Source organism: Gobio gobio (genome assembly GCF_949357685.1).
Source record: "Gobio gobio genome assembly, chromosome: 2".
In the NCBI taxonomy this organism is placed as follows: domain Eukaryota; kingdom Metazoa; phylum Chordata; class Actinopteri; order Cypriniformes; family Gobionidae; genus Gobio; species Gobio gobio.
In genome coordinates, this window is record NC_137098.1 from 31,722,041 (window position 1) to 31,744,934 (window position 22,894).

The following is a 22,894-nucleotide window of genomic DNA, read 5'->3' on the forward strand; positions in this document are numbered from 1 at the left end:
TCACTTGTCTGTTTTATTTCATAACAGAGATTACAAAGGGCATGGTATTTACAAATTAAGTGTTTACGTTCAAGGAATAGCTTTACTTTTGTAAAATGGCATAGGATAGCTTGAGAGTGCAGAAAAAGCAGGGCAAGCACTGACATTGACAAGAGCCTTATATATTAATTTAATGTACAAATGGACACCAAGTATTGTATTAGGCATGTTTTAAGATGAAATGCATGTGTGAGGTTTGCCTCTTGAGATCTTCACTTTATAGGCCAAAACTGTGGGAAAATGAACAACATGTCACATTTTTGCATGAATCCGCTCATTAAAGCATTGCATCACTAATGCCTACCTTCCCAGTGTGCCTCCTGCCTGTGTGTAGTATTTGTTGTAGTCTAGTCGTAACAGCAGCTGTGCCAAGTCCGAGTTTATCTGGTGGTTCCGCACGCTGGAAAGAATCTTGAAGAGCAGGAACGACTGACGACTAAATCCCTGTGAAGTAAAAAAATAGATCAATATCTATCAAAACCCATTTCTGCCACATTAAAAACAAATATACTTTGGTAAATCATAATTTGGGAAGATTCTGAAATTATTCCAGATGCAAGAATTTATGGAAACCCATTTTTGCCACAATAATTCTTTTTTTAGCAAATCATAATTTTTTATTTGCAATTTGTAAAAATTTTGTATCTCAGTTTCAATTGCCAGATTTGACGTTTCAACTGGTCATCATTATGACTGTAAATTTCAAATTCTTAAAGGGATAGTTCACCCAAAAATGAAAACTAGTCCATGATTTGCTCTCCCTCAAGTCATCCGAGATGTATATGACATTCTTCTTTCAGACGAATAAAATCTGAGTTATATTAAAAATGTTCTGGCTAATCGAAGCATTATAATTATAAGTCCATAAAAAATGCATTTGTCTGTCAAATAACGTGGCCTCCGGGGTGTTAATAAAGGCCTTCTGAAGCAAATCGATGCGTTGTGTAAGAAAAATATCCATATTTAAAAATGTATTTAATTTTTTTCTATGGCTCTGCATCAGCCGTCCCCGCGCCTTCACTTCCGGCGAATAAGGTCAAAATACATGCAAAATACCGGCGCGATCATAGATTTCTCATTAGTGCCTGCGCGGATTGGTCGAATTAGGCATCTACGTATATATATATATCTTTGATCGCGCTAGTATTTTGACCTTATTCGCCAGAAGTTATGGCGCTGGGAATACTAGATGACATTCGTCTGATAAGAGGTAAAAAAAAATAACAACAATAATTGATCGTTTCGTGTCTTAAGACATCAATGTGTCGCCACGAGCCGCATGGTTTAATATGGATTCGTATGTCTATGTGTTTTTACTCTCATAGGTCTCATACTCTAAAATATCCCCATTGACATGCATTATTCGACTATCACACTGCAACGGTTGGAGTTAAAAATCTTCATTTGTGTTCTACTGAAGAAACAAAGACACCTACATCTTGGATGCCCTGGGGATAAGCAGATAAACATAAACATTTCGTTTTTGGGTGAACTATCCCTTAAATGTCATAATTATGATTTACCAAAGCATGCTTTTTTTCTTTTTTTTTGCATGGCATAAATTGATGTCTAAGAATACAATCTTGCATTAGGAATAATTAAAAATTGATTCACACAAGCAAAGCTACCTTCACAAGAATATCCAGCTGGGCTGCTCCTCTTTCATCCAGTGGCCCAAGATTCTGACTGACCAGGGAACAAAAGTTGTGACACAGGTCCAGAATTTCATTCAAACAGTGAAACACCTGGAAGAGAAATATAATGAATATTTAACCAAAAGCAGAATCCAGCACATGAGATACACAGAGGTTTGTTCTGGACACTCACAGGCTTGAGCAATATGAAAGACTGTGCAAGAAGATTACTGAGGAAATGGTCATGGGCCAATCGAATGCTCTCAAAGTCTCGTGTGGAGTTGATCTGTTGTAAGAGCTGTGAAAACTGAGACTCCAGAACGTCCACCTGAAGAACAATGAAGAAAAGGCCAAAATGATTCCATTCAAATATATTTATTGGTGTCCAGATAGTACATTTATCTGGTGAGTCTGTGTGCATGTTAAAAACAATGTCTTAAAATATGTCAGTGCCATTGTTTTGTCTCAAGATTCACACCAGTAATTTTATATATATATATAAAAACCTACTTTTTAAGGACATTAAGGACATTTAAGTAGCTTTTATAAGTAAGTATACTTAAAAAGTAGGTTTTTATATATATATATATAAAAACCTACTTTTTAAGTATACTTACTTATAAAAGCTACTTAAATGTCCTAATTGAACTAAGGCCTAATCCTGGCTTAATCTACACCCTGTCTGTGAAACATGGAAGTTTTTTAATTAATAAACCAAGAAATGTATACATTTTAATTGTTTTTATTACTTCATCATGCATTATGCTAAAAGGGGGTATTTGTTATCAAGATGCAATGTTATGACATATGTCCCAATAGTAGTCCACCTTTCAATGACATAGTATGTATGTACACTTGCGGTCAGTAAAAAAATTAATACAAAAGCATCAAACTGACAGTAAAAGACCTTCATAATGTTACTAAAGATTTCTATTTCAAGTAAATGCTGTTCTTTGAGAAGCAGCACAAATGTTTTCATCACTGATAATAATAAATGTTTCTTGAGCAGCAAATTAGAATGATTTCTGAAGGATCATGTGACACTGAAGACTGGAGTAATGATGCTGAAAATTCAGCTTTGCATTAGCTTTACGTTCTGTAATAATATTTCAGAACACTACTGTTTTACTGTATTTTTGTATATCAAATAAATGCAGCCTCGGTGAGCATAACATAAGCAAAGCATAACAGCAAAATACTTTTAGAATTGTGTAGTATGCAAATCAGACACAGCCAAAGAGAGAAGAGTGAAGTTGTAACCTGAAGGTAATACTGAAGGTTGTCCACTAGGAAGGCCATATGGTTGCGCAGTCTCCATTTAACTGCATCCGTCTGGTTTGATTTAAGATGTTTGCGCTGCATCTGCAAGGCCCAGCAGTGCTGCAGCTCGGACTGGACGCGGCGCACACTCAGCAGGTAACGAAACACTACGTTATACCTGAAATGAAGCGAGGGTTAACTGCTGTGGTGTTCATAACATTGATTAATGGAATAATTATATTAAATGGCTAATATGAAACAATGGCCTACTTCTCCAACACAGCAGGAGTGAAAAGAATATGTAGGGGCCATTGAACCTTGTAAGCCAATCCTAGCGCTGCCCAGCCAGTGGGCGGAGCCTCACGTGGAGAACTCTCTTGTGGAGGAGTGGTGCCCTCTCGATTCCCAGAAACCTCTGCAGGCATAATTATCCAATTATGTAAAGTATTTAAGATGCGGAAACAGGGTTGATGAGGGCTAAAAATGCTAGACAGTAGGCAATACCTTTGCTTTCTTTCCCTTGGTAGTCTATGGTGAGATGCAGGAGGGGCAAAAGATTGTCATCGTCTAGCAGCACTTTATGAGCTGCTTGCTGAAATGCCACATTGACATCTAAAAACGAAAATAGCAAATTCAGAGGAATATTGAAGAGGATGGAAGAATTTGAAGAGGGTGATTTCATGCGTTATCAGAAAAATGGATCAATACCATGTTCAGTAACAGCAGATGGTGGGGTTTTCAGCATATGTTGAGCAAGGTCAATGAAGACCTGGTACAGTTCACCTCGCCCCAACAAGTAAAAGTCCTTTATGATCTAAAACAGCAATTCAACACATTCATTGCGAAAGCAAAAGTGCACCAGCAAAAGCGTACCATCAACAAATCGCTCTTACCTTAAGCTGCCCCAAAAGATCAGATTCCTCTACCATCAAAGTCCATAAGTGCTGCAAGAAAAGGCAAACACAATTTAATCTGGACATCTACTGATATTGGTAGAGCTATTATTAGTGTGAGTGAATCTCAATATACGCTCATATTTCACCATGAAAAGAAGTTACATTATGAAAATTCCATGAGTTTTCCAGGTGTGTAATCACAATGTTAAAATTTTCTGATATGAACACGTTTTCCATGACTGGAGGAGCCCTACCATTGATCTTATCATCTTTTAGATTCTCATTACTAATATAATACACACTATATTTCAATATTTAAATTTCAAACCATTTAGGTAACACTATAAAATATGGTTAATAAGAACAATACAAATACTTCTATAATATTTGTTCATGTTAATTTCATCATTTACTAATACATTGTTAAAATCGAAAGTTTAGATTTTTATTCAAATCAAGTTTCATGTTAGCTCAGATCCATTAAATAATATAATAACATGAACAAAGAATACTGTAACAAATGTTAATTCATTAAACAGTTTATTAACTAATGGGACCTTATTGTAAAGTGTTACCTTTTTTCACATTAAAATAATAGAGTGCAACAATGCCGGTCCCCTTTTTCAAGCAGTGTTGGTTCCGGAAGTATTTTTTCATTCATTTCTCCCATAGATTAGTTTTTTTAAGACTTTGTTAGAGAGTTATAAGTCGTGAACCAAGCAAATCGGCTATGAGGTAAATCATAACATTACAAACTTTGATTTGAAGCCAACACAAATACAAAACGTACAAGACTGTGTAATTAATGGCTTCAGTGAGGGAAAGAACTACAATCCCATGAAGCACTGCATCAGCATTATCAAATTAAAAACTATGGAGAAATATATAATATATTTTATATATATACAGTGAGGAAAATAAGTATTTGAACACCCTGCTATTTAGCAAGTTCTCCCACTTAGAAATCATGGAGGGGTCTGAAATTGTCATCGTAGGTGCATGTCCACTGTGAAAGACAATCTAAAAAAAAAAAAATCCAGAAATCACAATATATGCTTTTTGGATGTATTGGATTTTGTATTGGATTTTTTTAGATTATGTCTCTCACACTAATTTAAAACAGCAACAACCTATTCGTTGTGAAGCAAAAGTGCACCAGCAAAAGTGTTCTTATGAAAATATCACAATGTTAAAAATCTTAATGGCTTAAAAATAGGCTTCATTCATCATAGGTTGAATATGACCCAGAGATATTATAGACATTAGTGGACCAACCTCAGCAACTGTGCTCCGAATACCGTCCACAAGATTCTCAAAGTCCACCAGACTAAAGAGAGGCTGCTGCTTGAGTCTGTGGAGCTCTGCTGCAAACAGGTCCTCCTGATGCTTCAGTATAGACCCTGAGCAACCACACGATGGCAGTGTTACGATACAAAACCATCACGAGCACACCTGAACAACAGACGAGCATTCACTCACCAGCTCGGGATGGGCTCTGGTTGTGATTTTCAAACATTTGCACTGACTCCCCAACAAAGAGGATTTTTTCAGCCACTCGAACAGGGATGTATGAGGGAAGCATCTCCACACGCAAGGAGAACTGCTGCAGGGAAGGTGCGAGCATGTTCTCCTCCTCAATCAGTCTCTACAGCGGGACAGTAATGAACAGAAAATGTATAAATTGTTATAATAAATCACAGTCAGTAAAAATTTTGATTAATGTACAAGCAGACATAGTTTGGCTGGTTAGCAATCACTTAATTCTGCTGCCAATCGCTTTCTACAGATGGCTGTTTAAAGGCAGCTGTGTATTTTGATTATGTTAAAAAAACAACAACAACATAAAAATAGCAAATATTTCATCACATTATAGTAGATGTTTTGCCAGGGAGCAGAAATTTATCTTATAAGTGTGATGTGGATACATTTTATCATGCTTTGCAAAATTCAGCATCTGTAATGATCCTTAAAGAAATCTGTAATGTTTTGCTTCCAGAAAAAAGTTTATAATGTTAGTTCACCCAAAAATTAAAATTCTGTCATTAATTACTCACCCTCATGTTGTTCCAAATCCGTAAGACTTCTGTTCATCTTCGGAACTAAACCTCTCAATTCATATGGATTAGTTTTACGATGTCTTATATATACTTTTTGAAGCATCAAAGTGTCAGTTGTGTAGCGGTCTATGGAGGGACAGAAAGCTGTCACGATTCATTAAAAATATTTATTTGTGTTCCGAAGATGAACGGTTTGGAATGACATGAGGGTGAGTAATTAATGACAGCATTATTTAATATAGTTTGCTCAAAAGTGAAAATTCTGTTTTATTATTATTACTATTATTAAATAATTTCCTTTAATGAAAAACAAAATTGGTAATACTTTACAATAAGGTTCCATTAGTTAACATTGTTAGTGAATACATAAAATACATTTGTTAGTGTTACATTGCCTGCACTTCTTGATTGAGTATGAAAGGACACTGGAGCGGAGCATGGTAGGGGAGGAGATATATTCACCAGCATTTTATTTGCATTCCTTTTTCATTGTTTTTGTTGATTTATTATTAATATTGGTTGCCTCTGTTAAGTTGGAACTTTCAAGTTTTCTTATTTGGTTTGTTCTTTGTTGTTAAACTATTTAGAATGTTTTTTGTTTCTTATTTCGCCGTTATGATACTGGTTTCCTTTTGCATTTGTTAATTTTTTTCTTCCTAATAAATATTTTAACGTCGCATTTTTGTTTCATGTGTCCTTTTTAGGTTGCTTCCCCCTTCTTTTGATGAATTTGAATAGAATAGATCATAACATACAGTATTTATCTTTGTTAAAGTTAGTTCGTAAAAATACAACTCTTCATTGTTAGTCACAGCTTTTTAACTATGCAGTAGTAAATGTTGATTTTAACAAACTAAATTTAAATGCTTTACACATAGTAATCATTGTTACTTAATTAATGTTAACAAATGGAACCTTATTTTAAAATGTTACCATGATTTTAAATGAAAATTTAAAATGTAATATTGAAAAAGTTAAACTTGTATATTATATTAATTTGTTACACACAGACGGATATATTTCAAATGTTTATTTCTTTTAATTTTGATGATTATAACTGATAAATAAGGAAAATCCCAAATTCAGTATCTCAGAAAATTAGAATATTGTGAAAAGGTTCAATATTGAAGACACCAGGTGCCACACTCATGGGGAAGACTGCTGACTTGACAGTTGTCCAAAAGACGACCATTGACACCTTGCACAATGAGGAAGGTCATTGCAAGGTCATTGCAAAAGAGGCTGGCAGTTCACAGAGCTCTGTGTCCAAGCACATTAATAGAGAGGCAAAGGGAAGGAAAGGATGTGGTAGAAAAAAAGTGTACAAGCAATAGGGATAACCGCACCCTGGAGAAGATTGTGAAACAAAACCCATTCAAAAATGTGGGGGAGATTCACAAAGATTGGACAGCAGCTGGAGTCAGTGCTTCAAGAACCACAACGCACAGACGTATGCAAGACAAGGGTTTCAGCTGTCGCATTCCTTGTGTCAAGCCACTCTTGAACAACAGACAGCATCAGAACTGTCTCGCAAAAAGAACTGGACTGCTGCTGAGTGGTCCAAAGTTATGCTCTCTGATGAAAGTACATTTTGCATTTCCTTTGGAAATCAGGGTCCCAGAGTCTGGAGGAAGAGAGGAGAGATACACAATCCACGTTGTTTGAGGTCCAGTGTGAAGTTTCCACAGTCAGTGATGGTTTGGGGTGCCATGTCATCTGCTGATGTTGGTCCACTGTGTTTTCTGAGGTCCAAGGTCAACGCAGCCGTATACCAGGAAGTTTTAGAGCACTTCATGCTTCCTGCTACTGACCAACTTTATGGAGATGCAGATTTCCTTTTCCAACAGGACTTGGCACCTGCACACTGTGCCAAAGCTACCAGTACCTGGTTTAAGGACCGTGGTATCCCTGTTCTTAATTGGCCAGCAAACTCGCCTGACCTTAACTCCATAGAAAATCTATGGGGTATTGTGAAGAGGAAGATGCGATATGTCAGACCCAACAATGCAGAAGAGCTGAAGGCAACTATCAGAGCAACATGGGCTCTCATAACACCTGAGCAGTGCCACAGACTGATCGACTCCATGCCACGCCGCATTGCTGCAGTAATTCAGGCAAAAGGAGCCCCAACTAAGTATTGAGTGCTGTACATGCTCATACTTTTCATGTTCATACTTTTCAGTTGGCCAAGATTTCTAAAAATCCTTTCTTTGTATTGGTCTTAAATAATATTCTAATTTTCTGAGATACTGAATTTGGGATTTTCCTTAGTTGTCAGTTATAATCATCAAAATTAAAAGAAATAAACATTTGAAATATATCAGTATGTGTGTAATGAATGAATATAATATACAAGTTTCACTTTTTGAACGGAATTTTTCAACTTTTTGATGATATTCTAATTATATGACCATTACCTGTATACATTATTATATATATATATATATATATATATATATATATATATATATATATATATATATATATATATATATATATATATATATATATATATATATATATATATATATATATATATATATATATATATATATATATATATCTATATATATATATATATATATATCTCTATATATATATATATATATATATATAATTACTCATTACAGTAGATGTTTTGCTAGGGGCCTCTTAAAAGTGTCAAGAATTTCATACATGTTTAGGCCTCGAAAACAAGTTGTTTTTTTTTGTTAAAAACATATTTATGTAAAAAAGCTTTTACATGACAATATTAAATATATTTGATTAATACATTTAAAAAAATGTTTTAAAGCATTGCTAAGAAAAAAATATATTTGTTTGTGGTGCAGCAATTGAAAATATTAACTATTGGGCCAGTAGAAATAAAAAACCTTCTTTTTGAGCCTCCATGCATATATATATGGAAGTTTACATTTAGAGCCTAAGAAATTAGACACATGACCAAGCCTGAATCACATAATTTCAGGAAGTGCTGTTCAGGCCGCTTTTACACTGCAGGTCTTGATGCCCAAATCCGATTTTTTCTTCTTTTAAAAGTGACCCATATATCTGCATTTACACTATACACTTGGAGAAACAAGTCATGGTAGACGCACTGAGCCGGAAAAGCTTAGGCCGAAAAAAAAGTAAAAATCTACGATTTGCAATGCACTCAGACGAAATGATAATACAAGCTTTTGCTTTCTGCACAACTTTAAAGGTCAGCAAAACATTGGGTTGAGCTTTCACCCTCCACTGTGCCATTGAAAAGAGTCATCACGTGACCGCAGTTGGTGTCCACCTGATGCCATTCGCCCAGGGCTTTTTCAATGATGTCCGACTTGCATTGACAGGGGAATATCTAGACGCAAATGCACGTATCTGATTCATATCAGATTTATTTCCACATATGAATGAAGCCTGAAAATTATCTGAGAATATCAGAATCTAGGTGCTATTTTCCTAATTACACATTCATGGGTCATATCCAATCTGTGCCACATGGGAGGAAACAATTGGGTCACTTGAACCATGCGGCCTTAGTCACTCACCAAATCTTGCAGCTCACGGAGCTGTTTTCCACTCAGCCCTCCGATACCCAGGTCCTCCTCTTCTTCCTCCTGTGCAGCTGTGGCTCCACCGGCACTGGGGCCCTGCTTGACAAAGAACTCCTCACTCTGATCCAGGAGCAACCCGTGCAGCATCCACGCAGCCAGCTGCTTATACATCACGCCATGGCACACTGCAAGAATCCTGCAAAACAGACACTACCATTAAAGCAGTAAAAATAGAATTCTGTGTCTCACGTCCAAGCGTCACGACGTGCAATAGGGGTTTTTAGTAGGGTTTTTGAGAGCTCACTTCTCTAAGGCCATCCTGACAGGAGGCAGACCTCCACAGCTGTGCTTGTACACTGTCTCTAGGATCTGGCAGCCATGAATCTGTTGAAAAAAGAAGTTTCAGAAGGTTATTATTTTCAACCATGCACTCTTCTAATCATTTAAATAGCAAACAAGTGGCATCCATCAAGTTACCAACCTTCTGAGACTTGATGGTCTCCACAACAACCATCACAGACGGGAAGAGAAGCTGAAACTGAGCAACAGAATAAACTGCAAGTTAGACATATACTCAGTGTCCATATTACAATTTTTATTTATCAATTTGTGTTTGGGATAAGGTAATCATTTTTTTAAATCTTTTATGCGCACAAAAGCTACTTTAAAAACACAAATAGTAATCTTGTGAAATATTATTACTTTGATGGCAAAGCAAAATTTTCAGCATCATTACTCTGGTTTTCAGTGTCAAATGATCTTTCAGAAATCATCCTCCTAATATATTGATCCTGCTCAAGAAATATTTCATATTTCAATGAAAAAAATGTACTTAATATTTTTGTGGAAACCATGATACCACCCCCCCCCCCCCCAACAGCATTTGAAACAGATTTTTTTTTTTTTTTTTTACATTATAAATGTCTTTACAGTCACTTTTGATTATTCAATGCATCCTTGCTGAATAAAAATAGAAAAAAATCTTACTGAGTTTAACATTTTGAACAATAGTGTAAGATAAACCCACATATTTAATTATTTCAATGGATTGGATGTACAGGTAAAAAGTCAAGTTTTCTATTTACCTGTTCCAGCATGTAGTTAACATGAGAAATAGAGAGGTGTGGATCACCAAGAAACTGTAGGGGAACATTTTTAAATAGTTAAATATTATCTGCAGATATGGCCCTAAAAGCACCATAAGGACTTCAAATGTACAACCTCTCTTTCAAGGTCCAGTAAAGCCTGTCGATAGGGCTGCAGCATAGAGTTCAGCCCAGTGCAAAACGCACGCAGATAAATGCCATGAAGCCCAGACTGACTCGGCTGGCTGGTGTAGTGTTCCTGTGAGACATGGGGAAGAAATCACACTTCAGCCTTGATCTTATCATGTCCTTGACACACAATGAAGAATATGATCTGATTACCTGTTGGTGAACATGTCCCGTGTGTTGCTCTATGAATTCTGTGAAGCGCACATAGTCAGTGCCCATTTTACAGAGCCGGTTGAGGACACTGGTTTCACTGGGGTGGAGGAATGGAAGGTCCTGGGACACCTATGATCAACATTTGATGCTTCTTAATTATTAAATGACTGTTTTTTGGACATGGTATTTTTGAAGTACTTCAGAATACCATGGTATTACCATGCTTGGGGCATGCATACACCATGGTAATACATTTTTATGGATTATTTTACTATGGTATTCTGTGAAATTCCACATGCAAAGCCACATTTAGTGATATTTTTTATAAATGTAAAACATGTTGGCATGTTAGTTAAAAATTATTATCCTGTTTCCGTACAGCCATGATACAATTTATCCATTCTGTAATAGAGATAAATTATAAGATGGATGACTGACAGAATACTGCACAAAATACCTGCAATCCATTCCGTTTATTCCAAGTGAATATGGTCCCAGGATATCCACTGAGAGCCAGAAGCAACTCGTGGATCATTTTACCGACGATGCTATTCAGATAGCGTATCTAAATAAAACACACGATAGTAAAAATACAAGTAATACGCTCTCATCATTAATATTTTTGCACCGCCAAAACCCCCGTCGCATGTTGATGACGCAGATCTCGAGCGCGACAGAGGAAGTGCTTAGCCAGCTGCACTACCCTCAAATTTCACATAATATTTTGACTACATACAGCTGATGAGGACTCGTCTGTGGAGAATATATTTAGAGGTAAACCGTGTTTATGTTCTCTTAACGATATTTTGCAGTGTTTTGTGTGTGTTTTGCAATTTCATTATCTTACTGTGATTGGCCAGATAGCGACTGCTTGGACTCTTATTAAATGAAATTGAAGTTGAGATTGGGGTCATTTAAATCCCCACAGGGTGAACAAAGTGGTCATTTAAATGCATTACTAAAATGCTTTGGTAATTATATCGTGATAACTTGCTAAATAATAATCTTTGCAATCTCGTTTGAAAACAAGCCTTAAACTAACAACAGTGAACTTAACACTGAGCACTTTTACCTAAAATAAATATACATACTGATGTTTATGTATGAGCTGTCCTGTCTGCAGACTTAATATCTTGCCAACCACTGATGCACTGTTTGTTTATCTGTCGCTGGGAAACCTGCCTAGATTTCCAGCCCTCAGGGCCTGGACCTGTTGTGTGGGGCACTTGGCTTTTTATTAACTTCTCAAACTAACTTTTGATTGTTTTCAGTGATGGCGGCGGAAAGAGGAGCAGATATCGTCTCTGAGTTTCTCAGTCAGAATCCACACCTTGTGAACTGGGTGGAATCGCTAAGAGGACTCTGTGAGACCAATAAACAATGGCATGCAAGGAGAGAGTTTGTCCTGCGTAACATGGAGGTCTTTCCTACAATCCAACCTGGGACCCCAAGTCATAATTTAGACAGACTACTGTCTTTGTCTATGGTTTGGGCCAACCACGTGTTTTTGGGCTGTCGGTAATTGTCATTTTATCATGGACTTTGTTTATTTGTGGTTGTTATTTGTTTTCAGAAACTTAAAATGCATTTCGTATAACTTAAGGTCTGAATGGGTCAGTGACATTTATCTCATTTTGCCAGATCTATTAATTTATTCTGAAATATGCTACCCAAAGGTTTGGGGTTATTTATTTAAATTAATACTTTTATTCAGTGTAAAGAGTAGAGACTTTTATAATGGTATGAAATATTTCTACTTCGAATAAATGCTATTCTTTTGAAATGTATATACATTAAAGAATCCTGAAAACATTTTTTCATGTTTTTTTCACAAAAATATTAATCAGCACAACCGTTTTCAACATTGATAATAATAAGAAATAAGAAGTAATGACAACTGAAAATGCAACTTTGCCATGACAGAAATAAATTACATTTTAGAATATATTAAAATATAATAATTAAAATTGTTCTATTTATTTGTATTTTATTATTATACATTATATTTAATAATATTTATTCTATTTATTTTAATATTGTTTTACTGTATTGTTGATCAAATAACTTCTGAACGGTTGTGTACAATACATACATAAAATAGCTTTAAATAATCATAGTTTTTTTACTAATTATTTTTTGCGTTTATTATGATAGGACGTTAAGCAGAAACGCAGTGAAGTAGGAGAGAGAGGTATAGGTCTTCGAGCCAGGAATCAAACTCAAACTAAAATAATATTTTATTATTAACCAAAAAAATAAATTAAAAACACTCCAAATATCAGTGGGATATTTTTGTTCTTAGTATTATTAATATTTGAAAAATGCCTGCCAGATGAAAGTCACGTCACACTTTTCTAATAGTCAGATGCTTTTTAAACTTGATTTTTTTTTTAAAGATTCCTTTTCCTTTTTTATTGAGAACACTCTTATTTGTCATTGACCCTAATGCAGATATCCACAGCCTGTAATGGACAAAATAAATGAGATGGCAGAAGGAATGACTGTGATTGAGGCCCCTGAGCGAAAGACTAGAGATGAAATCATGGGAAAAACAAAAAGACCTGCAGCTTCAGGTAAATGGACTGTCTTTAATGTGTGTCATTAAAATAATATCACATCCTACATTAATTAATGGGGAACCAATACAATCAGTTACAAATCATGCATGGTCCCACTTTATATAAGGAGTCTTTAAAGGTGCAGTGTGTAGTATTTTTGAGGATCTATTGAAGAGGAATGCAATGTAATGTACATAACTATGTTTTCAGTGGTGTATAAAGACCTTACATAATGAACCGTTATGTTTTTATTACCTTAGAATGAGCCATTTCTATCTACATACACTGCGGGTCCCCTTACAGTGAAGTCACCATTTTGCGCCGCCATTGTTTCTACAGTATCCCTAATCGGACAAACTGCTCTACAGAGTGCTAGCTACTCTCTTCTGTCTCAGACGACGATATCTTTGTCATGTGTTGGCCACCGTAGCTTCTCTATGTGCTTGCATTGTATATTTATATTTTTCAAAATACCTGCGTGTAGCTACAGCTGTTATTAATTTCTGCAATTACATCTAGAATTACACTATTGACCCTCACTTTACACTCTAACCCACCATTAAACCTACCCATACCACCAAAACTGTCCCTAACCATACCTGTATCCAACCTCAATAGCAGAAAAAGTTTTTTGCAATACAATATGAGTACTTGTACTTTTTTTGATGAAAGGATAGTAATTAAGGACACCTAATATAAAGTGTGGCTCAAATTATAAATGCTTGACCGTGAGTTTAAATGGGACATGCTGACCAATTATATAAGAATGACTATTGAAGAGACAACAGAATATTCTTAAAGAAATGACCTTCCTTTAATGTCCACAACAGAATGCTTCCGATGTTTTATGGTGGCTTTATGAAAAGTGTCATGACATTCTGTGTTATTTGTCGGTATGGTAATGCTACCGAATTACAAAAGAAATCCAAAACGAAAGTGGTGACAATGGCAAGTAAGATTGTTAGGAAATGCGTCACCCAGTATAAATGGTGTTTATAAAAAGTGGGTTTTTTTTTTAAACAAACAATTTGTGAGTGATAAGAGGCAACCTCTGGCCTTTTTAGTGTATTTTTATTTATGCCAATTTGTGATGCCTGTTAACATGCTGCAAACTCTCTTTTCCTACGGGGACAAATAAAAACGAACTAATGTACACTACCGTTCAAAGGTTTGGGGTCATACTTTAAAAAAACAAAACATTTTTAAGAAGTCTCTTATGCTCACCAAGACTTCATTTGCCTAACCAAAAACACAGTGAATCAGCAATATTGTAAAATATTATTACAATATAAAATAAAAGTTTTCTATTTGATTATATGTTCAAATGTAATTTACTCCTGTGATGGCAAAGCTGAATTTTCAGCATCATTACTCCAGTCTTCAGTTTGTTTTTTTGGAAATTTTGTATCTGGATTATTTGATAGAAAGTAGAAAGATCAAAAGATCAATATTTATTTGAAATAGAAATATTTTGTAACATTATACATGTATTTGATAGAAATATTTTGTAACATTATAAATGTCTTTGTTGGCACTTTTGATCAATTTAGTATGTCCTTGCTGAATCAAAGTATTAGGTTACAGTTTATAGTTAATTCATAGTTTATAAACTGTAGTTAATACATTAATAGACTATATACAAACACAGTGAATTCTTCCTTCATTGTCACTGTAATTAACAAATTATTATTGTTTAATTAGCTCATGTATAAAGAATTAGATAATGCGTTGTTAACAACTTATTAACTGTAAATAGTTCTCACTTTAGATTAGGTCACATAATATTGGAAAGTGCCATTAATTAAGTGCTTTAAACCAAACTTTATTGGACATTAATTGCATTAATATTAAGAGTTCCTTAAAGTGTTTACAAATACATTAGGCCTATCCCCAAAGCTTAACATAACCACAAAATAAAGACATATGAATTACATACAAATACTCACATTGATCACACTCTTAAAATACATTAGTTAGTATTAGTGGTAGGTAGGGGACAATATATATATTTGTGTGTGTGTGTGTGTGTGTGTGTGTGTGTGTGTGTGTGTGTGTGTGTGTGTGTGTGTTCCTGGTATTCCCTATGTTACGGGGACCAAATGCCCCCACAAGGATAATAATACCAGTAAATTTTGACCTCATGGGGACTTTTTTTGGTCCCCATGAAGAAAACAGCTTATAAATCATAAATGATTGAATGATGAAGTTTTTTGATGGTAGGGTAATTGTAGGGGGATAGAATATACAGTTTGTCCAATATAAAAAATATTACGTCTATGGGAAGTACCCATAAAACATGGAAACATGGAAAACGTGTGTGTGGTAATGAGGTAAGACAATGAATGAAGTGACCATAACAAACAGTGACAATGTATGAAGACCTTATTTGTATATAGTCTATTAATGTGTTAACTAGTTTATAAACCTTTAATTAACGTTTTAATCACGTTTGCAAATGATGTATAAGTGCTTTGTTACTGTGTACTTATTTTAAAGTGGTAACAAGTATTACTTTCTTTAAAACAAAAAAAGCAAAAAATCTTACTGACCACAAACTTTTGAACAGTAGTATAATAACTTTAACGGTAGTATAAAAGCTTTTTTATTTTGCAGAACTGGATCCTGATTACCAGGGTAAGAAGGCTAAACCTAATGATACAGATGTTAAAGCTCATGCAAGGAGTGTTGGGCGTCCAGCCGCCAATACTCTGAAATCAGGCCCTCCGCCGGGGGCTCCCGCAGAACACCAGCCCTTTTTTAATCGACTCTACAAGGCCGTTGCTTGGAAGCTTGTGTCTGCTGGAGGCTTTGGCCCCAACCTGGAACACTACGAAATCTTGCGCAGTTGTGTGGAGTCATGCAAGGCCAGTCTTAGCTGTGTGTTTGTACCTCTCAAAGACATTCCTGACCTACCTATGGTACGTACCCAAAAAGAAGGCCAGGTGTGTGAACTGCGCTGCCACACCGTCTACATGGGTACGGGCTACGGGCGTGATGAATGTGCTGCCAGGGCAATGGCCTCCAAGGAAGCGCTCAAAGTATTTCAAGGGCAAAAAGTGACAGTGAAAGTTTGCCGCCGCAGGTTCCAAGGACGAGACGTCGACGATCTGGTTCTGGTGGATGAACAGACCAGGAGCCAAGTTTTCCCTCCAGCTCTCAGCTATCCCTTTCAGGAAGACCAGTAGAGCTCCATTCGGCCACAGTGATACAAAAGATATAAAGATTCAGTTGTGGCAGCCGTGGAGAAGTTCCTCACTGCCGTTCCAAAGATTTACATTTGTTCAGTTTTCAGTTATGATCATTCAGAATGGCGCTAGGGAGAAGGACCGGTTTATTTAGTTGTGTGTAAAAGGTCTAAAAAACAAGTGCCAGTCGGTTTTGTGGCTTGTAAAAGGCTTACTCTGTTGCTATAGAGTCTTGTTTATGGTTTGTGGTTGTGAAGTTGAGATGTTTTAGATCTTCATGCTTTTTTTAACCTCCATAACTGCACTTGTAGTTCTATCTGACCTAAGAATAATGTTGGCAGTTTAAAAAGATGCTATTTTAATTAGTAAAATGTCAATAACTTTTGCTTTATTTATTTCTGAAACATTACATTGAGAATATACAGTCTGCAGTTGACATGTCCAGTATTCAATAGAAAAGAAATTCACAAGAATAAGTCCTGAATTAATTAATGGATGTTAACAATTAATGGTTAAACTCATCTAAGATTGTTAGATCAAAATATTACAGTGAATAATAAAAAAATAATGAACTATACAGTAAAAAAAAATTAAGTCGTCTTGTTAGCTTGATTTCGTGACACTGATTTGTTTTATGTTTTCTCCTCACTTCACATATTGGACAATTTTTTATTTATTAATCATTTCAACCACTTTCTTGGTCATACACTGTGACAAAGAATGGTAATGTTGTTGCTGTTGTTGTGGACCTTTGGGCAGATTTTCTAAATGTCAAATAAAAACCTCCATCTGTTTCATGATGAATGTTGAAGGAGAATTCTCATTGAAGTGTAAATGTTTGGCTTAATGTATCTCAGTCTAATCAGAAACTGCTAAGTTGACTTGAGGTTTAACTGAGGTCCAATGTTCATACTGGGGTTCATTTGTTCCGTATATCTTTGTTTTGTAGTTACATTTTTAAAATAATTGTTTTAGTGCTCACTATTTTATCAAAATAAACTTCATTAGGGCTCCAAGCACCAGAGGAATTTGTACTGTTTTGCTAATTATTCTTTTTCTGCCCTAAAGACTGTAAGACACACACCCACACACACACACATTCTGTATGATTTATAAGCCTTTTGAAAAGTGAGGACATGGGTAACGTCCTCATATTTCACCCTCTCCTTGTAATACCTATGTCATACCCATGTCATTATACACCTGTCCTGATATTTCACAAAAAATGCCCACAAACACTACTCGGGCACCGCCACACACGTGTCCCCCACTAGGTGGTGCTATAATGAGTACATTTGTGTTTTAGTTCATAATTCTGGAATCCTGGATTCTAATAGATTTTATAGTTTACACCTATATTTTGAAGGTTTTTCTGACATTTTCAATTTTCTGAAAAACTTACTACTCAAAGACCCTTGATTATTAAAGTGTTGTAGGTCACAAGCCGTGTTTGTGCGCGTGCGCGCGTACGTGTTATATTAGTGCTGGGCAATCGATTAATCGCATCCAAAATTAAAGTTCATGTTTACATAATAAATGTGTGTACTTTTTATAATTATTATGTATATATAAATACACACATGTATATATTTAAGAAAAATTTATAATATTTATGTATAATATATTTAGATGTACATATAAGATAAATTATATAAATATATACAGTATATATGCAACTATTTCTTAAATATAATATATACATGCATAATAATACACAGTACACACAGACACATTTTGTAAACATGAACTTTTATTTTGGATGCGATTAATCGTGATTAATCGGTTGCCCAGCACTAATATATATATATATATTAGAATATATATAATACACAGTACACATATATTTTGTAAACATGAACTTTTATTTTGGATGCGATTTATTGTGATTAATCGGTTGCCCTGCACTAATATACGATATACAGCCTATATGTGAATTGCCAGACATGACTGAATATATTACTGTACAATTAAATTGAGGAATTTGTCATTTTGCTCTTTTAATATAATGTAAAGCATAATATTTCCTTGAAGAGACATTTAAATACATATTTGGGCATTTTGCAGTATACTTTGTAATTGGTTTATGGCATAATATATAGGAAATATGTGCTATTTATAATTTGGTGTCTTTGTTTGATTATTATAACATATCAGTAAGCAGTTAAACACAAATACACAGTGTTAAAGGTTGTAAGGCCACATATATCTATTAGCCTTTAGAAAAAAAATTAAAAATGAACCTTAACCCCAAATAGGGCAAGACCATAAAGAGAAATCAGAATTTTTGTCTTATTAAGACACAAATAATACAATTTCATGATTATTATTATTTTATTTATTTTTTTGAAGATTCAAGATAGACTTTCCTGTAAAAATGACAGCAAAGCCTTTGAAAAGATTGGAGCTGATGTTTACCGCTTGCAGATATAACCTAAAGCAACTGGCAATTTTATTACACATCACATGCTGCTTTGCTCATATTTACCACATAAACAATTAGCTTCCTCTCAAGCAACCTGAATGCAATTACACAATCAAATGAATAATGAAAAATCGTTATGATATTTTAATATTAAATGGCTTGAAGGTTTACAGAGGTTTGATTGGTGTTATATAAAATTAGGCCCATCAACGTCTATTTTTGTGCAGAGATGTGTTTGACCTCAGCGAGCAGACACGTATTTCCCATCGTTCTCCACTCTTCTTCTGCTGGCACTCTGTAAAATTTTTACAAACATAAATGAACCTAACGAGGAGTGAAAGCACCCATTTGAGTGCTGACTTTGATTGACATTTGAGGGAATTTGGGTGTGTTTTTTCTGCTTGGCTGGGCTCATCTTCTCAGGCAGAGCTAATCATGGGACAGCCTGTACTAACTGTGCGTTTTTTCTCGCTCTCTCCTATGAGTCAGAGGCTTTTGTAATACAGAAATGTCACATATTTTGAACCCTTGTTAGAACTGAGCTGATGGAATCATCATTCATGCTGATGAAATGAAATGCGTGAGACAAATTGAAGAAATTACAAGAAACGGAAAACCGAGCAGATGTGTTTTATAAAACACTTTCCCTGATACTTCATTATTATATTATTATTCAGTTAACATTACATTCACAATCAAGACTTCAGAAAGAATTAAATACACAAATTTGACATATTGTTCATAATATCTTTGTGAAGAGTGTTAATGTCTTTTAATCGACTTTCCTTACTATTCCTGCAACCAACAATTGCACACAATTTAGAATGTTTTCATCAATGTTTAATTGTTGCATCTTTTTCCTATTATTTTAGCATTTTACAGTATGTTTTGCAATTTCTATTACCTTTTGAGCTTTCAATTATTTGATTTTAACTTCATCTGTAAAAAGTGCAGTTCTTTTCACTGCAGGTGTGCCACTTTGATTTGACTTAAGGGCAATTAAACTTAAGCTTTATTATTTTAGTAAGTTGATTTTTCTTACAGTGCATAATGTTTTGTCCGGTGTGTTAAGGTGTAAGACAGGTGTAAATTTAATTTATATGCCACCACAAAATATCTTTATTATACTAGAGGAAACACACAGACTGCCTTAGAAAACAAAAGTACACACTGTTTATTCCGGTTTAGTTACACATCAAGAGCAGCAAATAATTAAACAATCTTTCAAATTCATCTGATCTTCTCATAGCACTTCATAATCATAAAAATAGAAATCACATAATGTATAAATATCTGTAATACCATGTGTATATTTCCAATTCACAATCCATCTTTAGGTTTCACTTTATTTTAAGGTGACGTAGTTACATTGTACTTACTCAAATAAGTACTGAGTAATATTAATTAACTACATGTACTTACTAGTTACGGTTAGGGTTTGGTTTAGGGTTACTTTTAATAATGCATAATTTACTGTTATTACTATGTCAGTACATGCAACGTGTAACTACGTCATCTTAAAGAAAAAGTGTTACCCATCCAGCTTTATCTTTACAAACACTTCAGCAAAAAGTAATTGCAAAACGCTCCACGTGGACAGTCACACATTTTGCCGATTCTTGAGCCTTTTCTGATGGCGCATTGCTCCCCAACGTCGCACTGATGTGAAAACAAATCGTCAGTGTTAGGTAACTCATTGTCAGCGTTTTGTGAATAAATGTAACCATTAAATGTGTGATTTGAATCAAACCCCAAAGTAGTGAAAATGGTTTTGTGCTACTTACTGTAGGAACGCGCCCAAACTTCTTTTCCCAAAGTGAGATGCGTTTACTCTGCAGTTTCTCCAGGACGTCATGCAAAGCTCCCAGCTGTGAACAGTAATAACCATTAAATTGCGTTTTAATAAGGGAGCAACATTTGTTTTCTATATGCTCCGAGAATTACGCAATACTTACGAGCTGCTTTTCGTTGGTCAGATTCGGGTCCTTTGGGTAAAACTCTCTCAAAGCTCTCGTTTCTAAGTCAGATTCGTTGTCCAAGTCCATTTCAGCACCATGAATGCAGGTGAGCAGCACAGCGCATGCCATCGCCGTCGTCCAGAGTTTGGAGCTCTCCATGGTCACAGCCGAGTTTGAACGCGTCCTCTGCACTGAGATTCAAGTTAACACTCGCTTCCCGCGGTCCAATCACCTTATATCTGCTCCAGGGACACACCACTCACTTCGGCTCTTCTTTTGCCCCACCTTACACATTGATTTCTGCCCATGCGTAAAAAAGACGCAGACGATGACTCATTGCGTAAAGCTCCCGAGTGTATGTCCAAAACAAGACAGAGATACGCCTGAAGGGGATTCAGGCTGGTCATTTTTAGCATAATTATTATTATACATGATTCTGTTGTGTTTTAGTGTTTTAGCAGAAGTTTGCAGTCACGTTGACTGCATTCAAAATACCAGTAGGCTATGAAACAGATTCCAGACCCAATTTGAAGACGGGGAGACGGGGCAAGGTGACACACAGTTTACATTAGGTTTATTTCTGAAATCAGTTTCTAAATAGCCACATATATGAACGACTTTTAAAGAATTTCCACCATCATTGCAGAGGAAAGAAGATTTTTGAAGCATGTTTAAACTACATTTTAATGGTAACATTTTGAAATAGCACACACAAATGAAACAATTCTTAGCTGGTTTTATGATGTCCCATTCTGGCCCGCTGAAAATTGCCTAAAGTGCTCTAGAACCAAAGAATGCGGTTTAATCTGGTTTAAGTGAACAAAAAATGTGACATTTAAAATAGGCTACATGTGACTCTTTGCCCAACCTTGTATGAAAATTGTCCTGAGAACCTTTCAGCCTAGATCTATGCTAATGTGGTTTTATTGTATTCGCTTGTAACTAAAAATATTATGGTAATAAGTTAAATTAGTATAACTAAGAAACCAACACCAATCTCTCATACAAATCCCTATGTGACAAACTGCTCTCCCCATATGCCCAAAACCCACTGCTTTTGTAATGTGAATGTAAAGTGTCCCTCTTTCCAATAATTTGGCATTGGAGTTGTTTTTATTCAAATGATATATTATATAACAACAACATTATTGTCATCCCACAATAGTTTTGCATGACCATAATACCGGTACTTAATGGAAAAATATACACATATACACATGTTGAAGCTTAAGTGTTCCTCCATACCAGCTGTCCTACTTGCATTCATAGTTTGTCAGCTTTTTCTGAAGCATGCACCGCCTTTATTGAACGTCCAAAAGGAAAGCTTGCCAGAAAGAAAACATGCAAAAGAATAGGACAAACTAAAAAATCTGAATGGTCCATTTTTAGTGCTATTTTTCTTAAATGCACACAAGAAGGGAGTAAGTTAATACATTTTCTCTGGTCAACAAAATCATTTGGCATTACAATAGAAGATGTTTGTCCATTTTTGTTGATTAATCCTATTCTAGGCAAAGAAAGTGTTATTTTGTTGTTTCCTGCTGATTAATGCAAAGCCAAGCCTCACTTTGATCCAGTCTCAGTTGCTTCATGAGGATTTTTTGTCGGTTAGAGGCACGAATCAAACCAAGTCCGTCTGACTGCTCTGTGGGCTGCATGAGTCATATCATTCCAATTACTACATGTATTATTGCCTGTCAGAAACTTGTCCCTCTGCACGGTTACCTGTTTATTAATACGACCAGTGTCGGGGTAGTTTTGCCTACCACTCGCGTCAAATGAGCTCTCTTTTCATTTCCTTCCAAGAAAAAATATTAAATTTTGTGCAGGCAGATAGTTCATATGCATAAGCACGCATGTCAGTGGTTTAACACCAGCAAAATGTTTCACTTTTCACGGTCATTATTCGCATAACATTT

At 35.4% G+C, this 22,894-nt stretch overlaps 3 protein-coding genes across 3 annotated transcripts; 1 reads left to right on the top strand and 2 right to left on the bottom strand.

Annotated features, from left to right (window-relative positions):
* Position 1: 1 nt before the first annotated feature.
* Positions 2 to 11,509, bottom strand: tubgcp4 (tubulin gamma complex component 4). The gene is made up of 18 exons (XM_079804961.1): positions 11,310 to 11,509; positions 10,853 to 10,981; positions 10,647 to 10,769; positions 10,511 to 10,564; positions 9,907 to 9,963; positions 9,730 to 9,809; positions 9,420 to 9,621; positions 5,309 to 5,474; positions 5,105 to 5,229; positions 3,827 to 3,877; positions 3,642 to 3,747; positions 3,438 to 3,545; positions 3,204 to 3,348; positions 2,934 to 3,111; positions 1,867 to 2,001; positions 1,668 to 1,784; positions 344 to 483; positions 2 to 269 (listed from the first exon to the last, which is right to left on the bottom strand). The coding sequence occupies exons 1-18, from the start codon at positions 11,385 to 11,387 to the stop codon at positions 257 to 259; spliced, it is 2,007 nt and encodes a 668-aa protein (XP_079661087.1). The 5' UTR covers positions 11,388 to 11,509; the 3' UTR covers positions 2 to 256.
* Positions 11,498 to 17,621, top strand: cdkn2aip (CDKN2A interacting protein). The gene is made up of 4 exons (XM_079804974.1): positions 11,498 to 11,626; positions 12,124 to 12,370; positions 13,304 to 13,425; positions 16,024 to 17,621. Exons 2-4 carry the CDS (start codon positions 12,126 to 12,128, stop codon positions 16,593 to 16,595), a joined length of 939 nt encoding a protein of 312 aa, XP_079661100.1. The 5' UTR covers positions 11,498 to 11,626; positions 12,124 to 12,125; the 3' UTR covers positions 16,596 to 17,621.
* A 1,319-nt stretch (positions 17,622 to 18,940) lies between these two features.
* Positions 18,941 to 21,241, bottom strand: cart3 (cocaine- and amphetamine-regulated transcript 3). Its single transcript, XM_079841583.1, has 3 exons — positions 20,973 to 21,241; positions 20,802 to 20,885; positions 18,941 to 20,676 (listed from the first exon to the last, which is right to left on the bottom strand). Exons 1-3 carry the CDS (start codon positions 21,132 to 21,134, stop codon positions 20,569 to 20,571), a joined length of 354 nt encoding a protein of 117 aa, XP_079697709.1. The 5' UTR covers positions 21,135 to 21,241; the 3' UTR covers positions 18,941 to 20,568.
* Positions 21,242 to 22,894: the final 1,653 nt, after the last annotated feature.

Excerpts from the sequence above, each read along its gene's own strand:
- tubgcp4 (XM_079804961.1), bottom strand. The coding sequence starts at position 11,387 with ATGATCCACGAGTTGCTTCTGGCTCTCAGTGGATATCCTGGGACCATA. Across the intron at positions 1,785-1,866 it reads CTTTCATATTGCTCAAGCCT|GTGTTTCACTGTTTGAATGA; the intron begins GTGAGTGTCCAG and ends TTTCTCTTCCAG. Across the intron at positions 484-1,667 it reads AGCTGGATATTCTTGTGAAG|GGATTTAGTCGTCAGTCGTT; the intron begins GTAGCTTTGCTT and ends TTTACTTCACAG.
- cdkn2aip (XM_079804974.1), top strand. The coding sequence starts at position 12,126 with ATGGCGGCGGAAAGAGGAGCAGATATCGTCTCTGAGTTTCTCAGTCAG. Across the intron at positions 12,371-13,303 it reads CACGTGTTTTTGGGCTGTCG|ATATCCACAGCCTGTAATGG; the intron begins GTAATTGTCATT and ends ACCCTAATGCAG. Across the intron at positions 13,426-16,023 it reads AAAAAGACCTGCAGCTTCAG|AACTGGATCCTGATTACCAG; the intron begins GTAAATGGACTG and ends TTTATTTTGCAG.
- cart3 (XM_079841583.1), bottom strand. The coding sequence starts at position 21,134 with ATGGAGAGCTCCAAACTCTGGACGACGGCGATGGCATGCGCTGTGCTG. Across the intron at positions 20,886-20,972 it reads TGACCAACGAAAAGCAGCTC|CTGGGAGCTTTGCATGACGT; the intron begins GTAAGTATTGCG and ends TACTGTTCACAG. Across the intron at positions 20,677-20,801 it reads AGTTTGGGCGCGTTCCTACA|TGCGACGTTGGGGAGCAATG; the intron begins GTAAGTAGCACA and ends TTTTCACATCAG.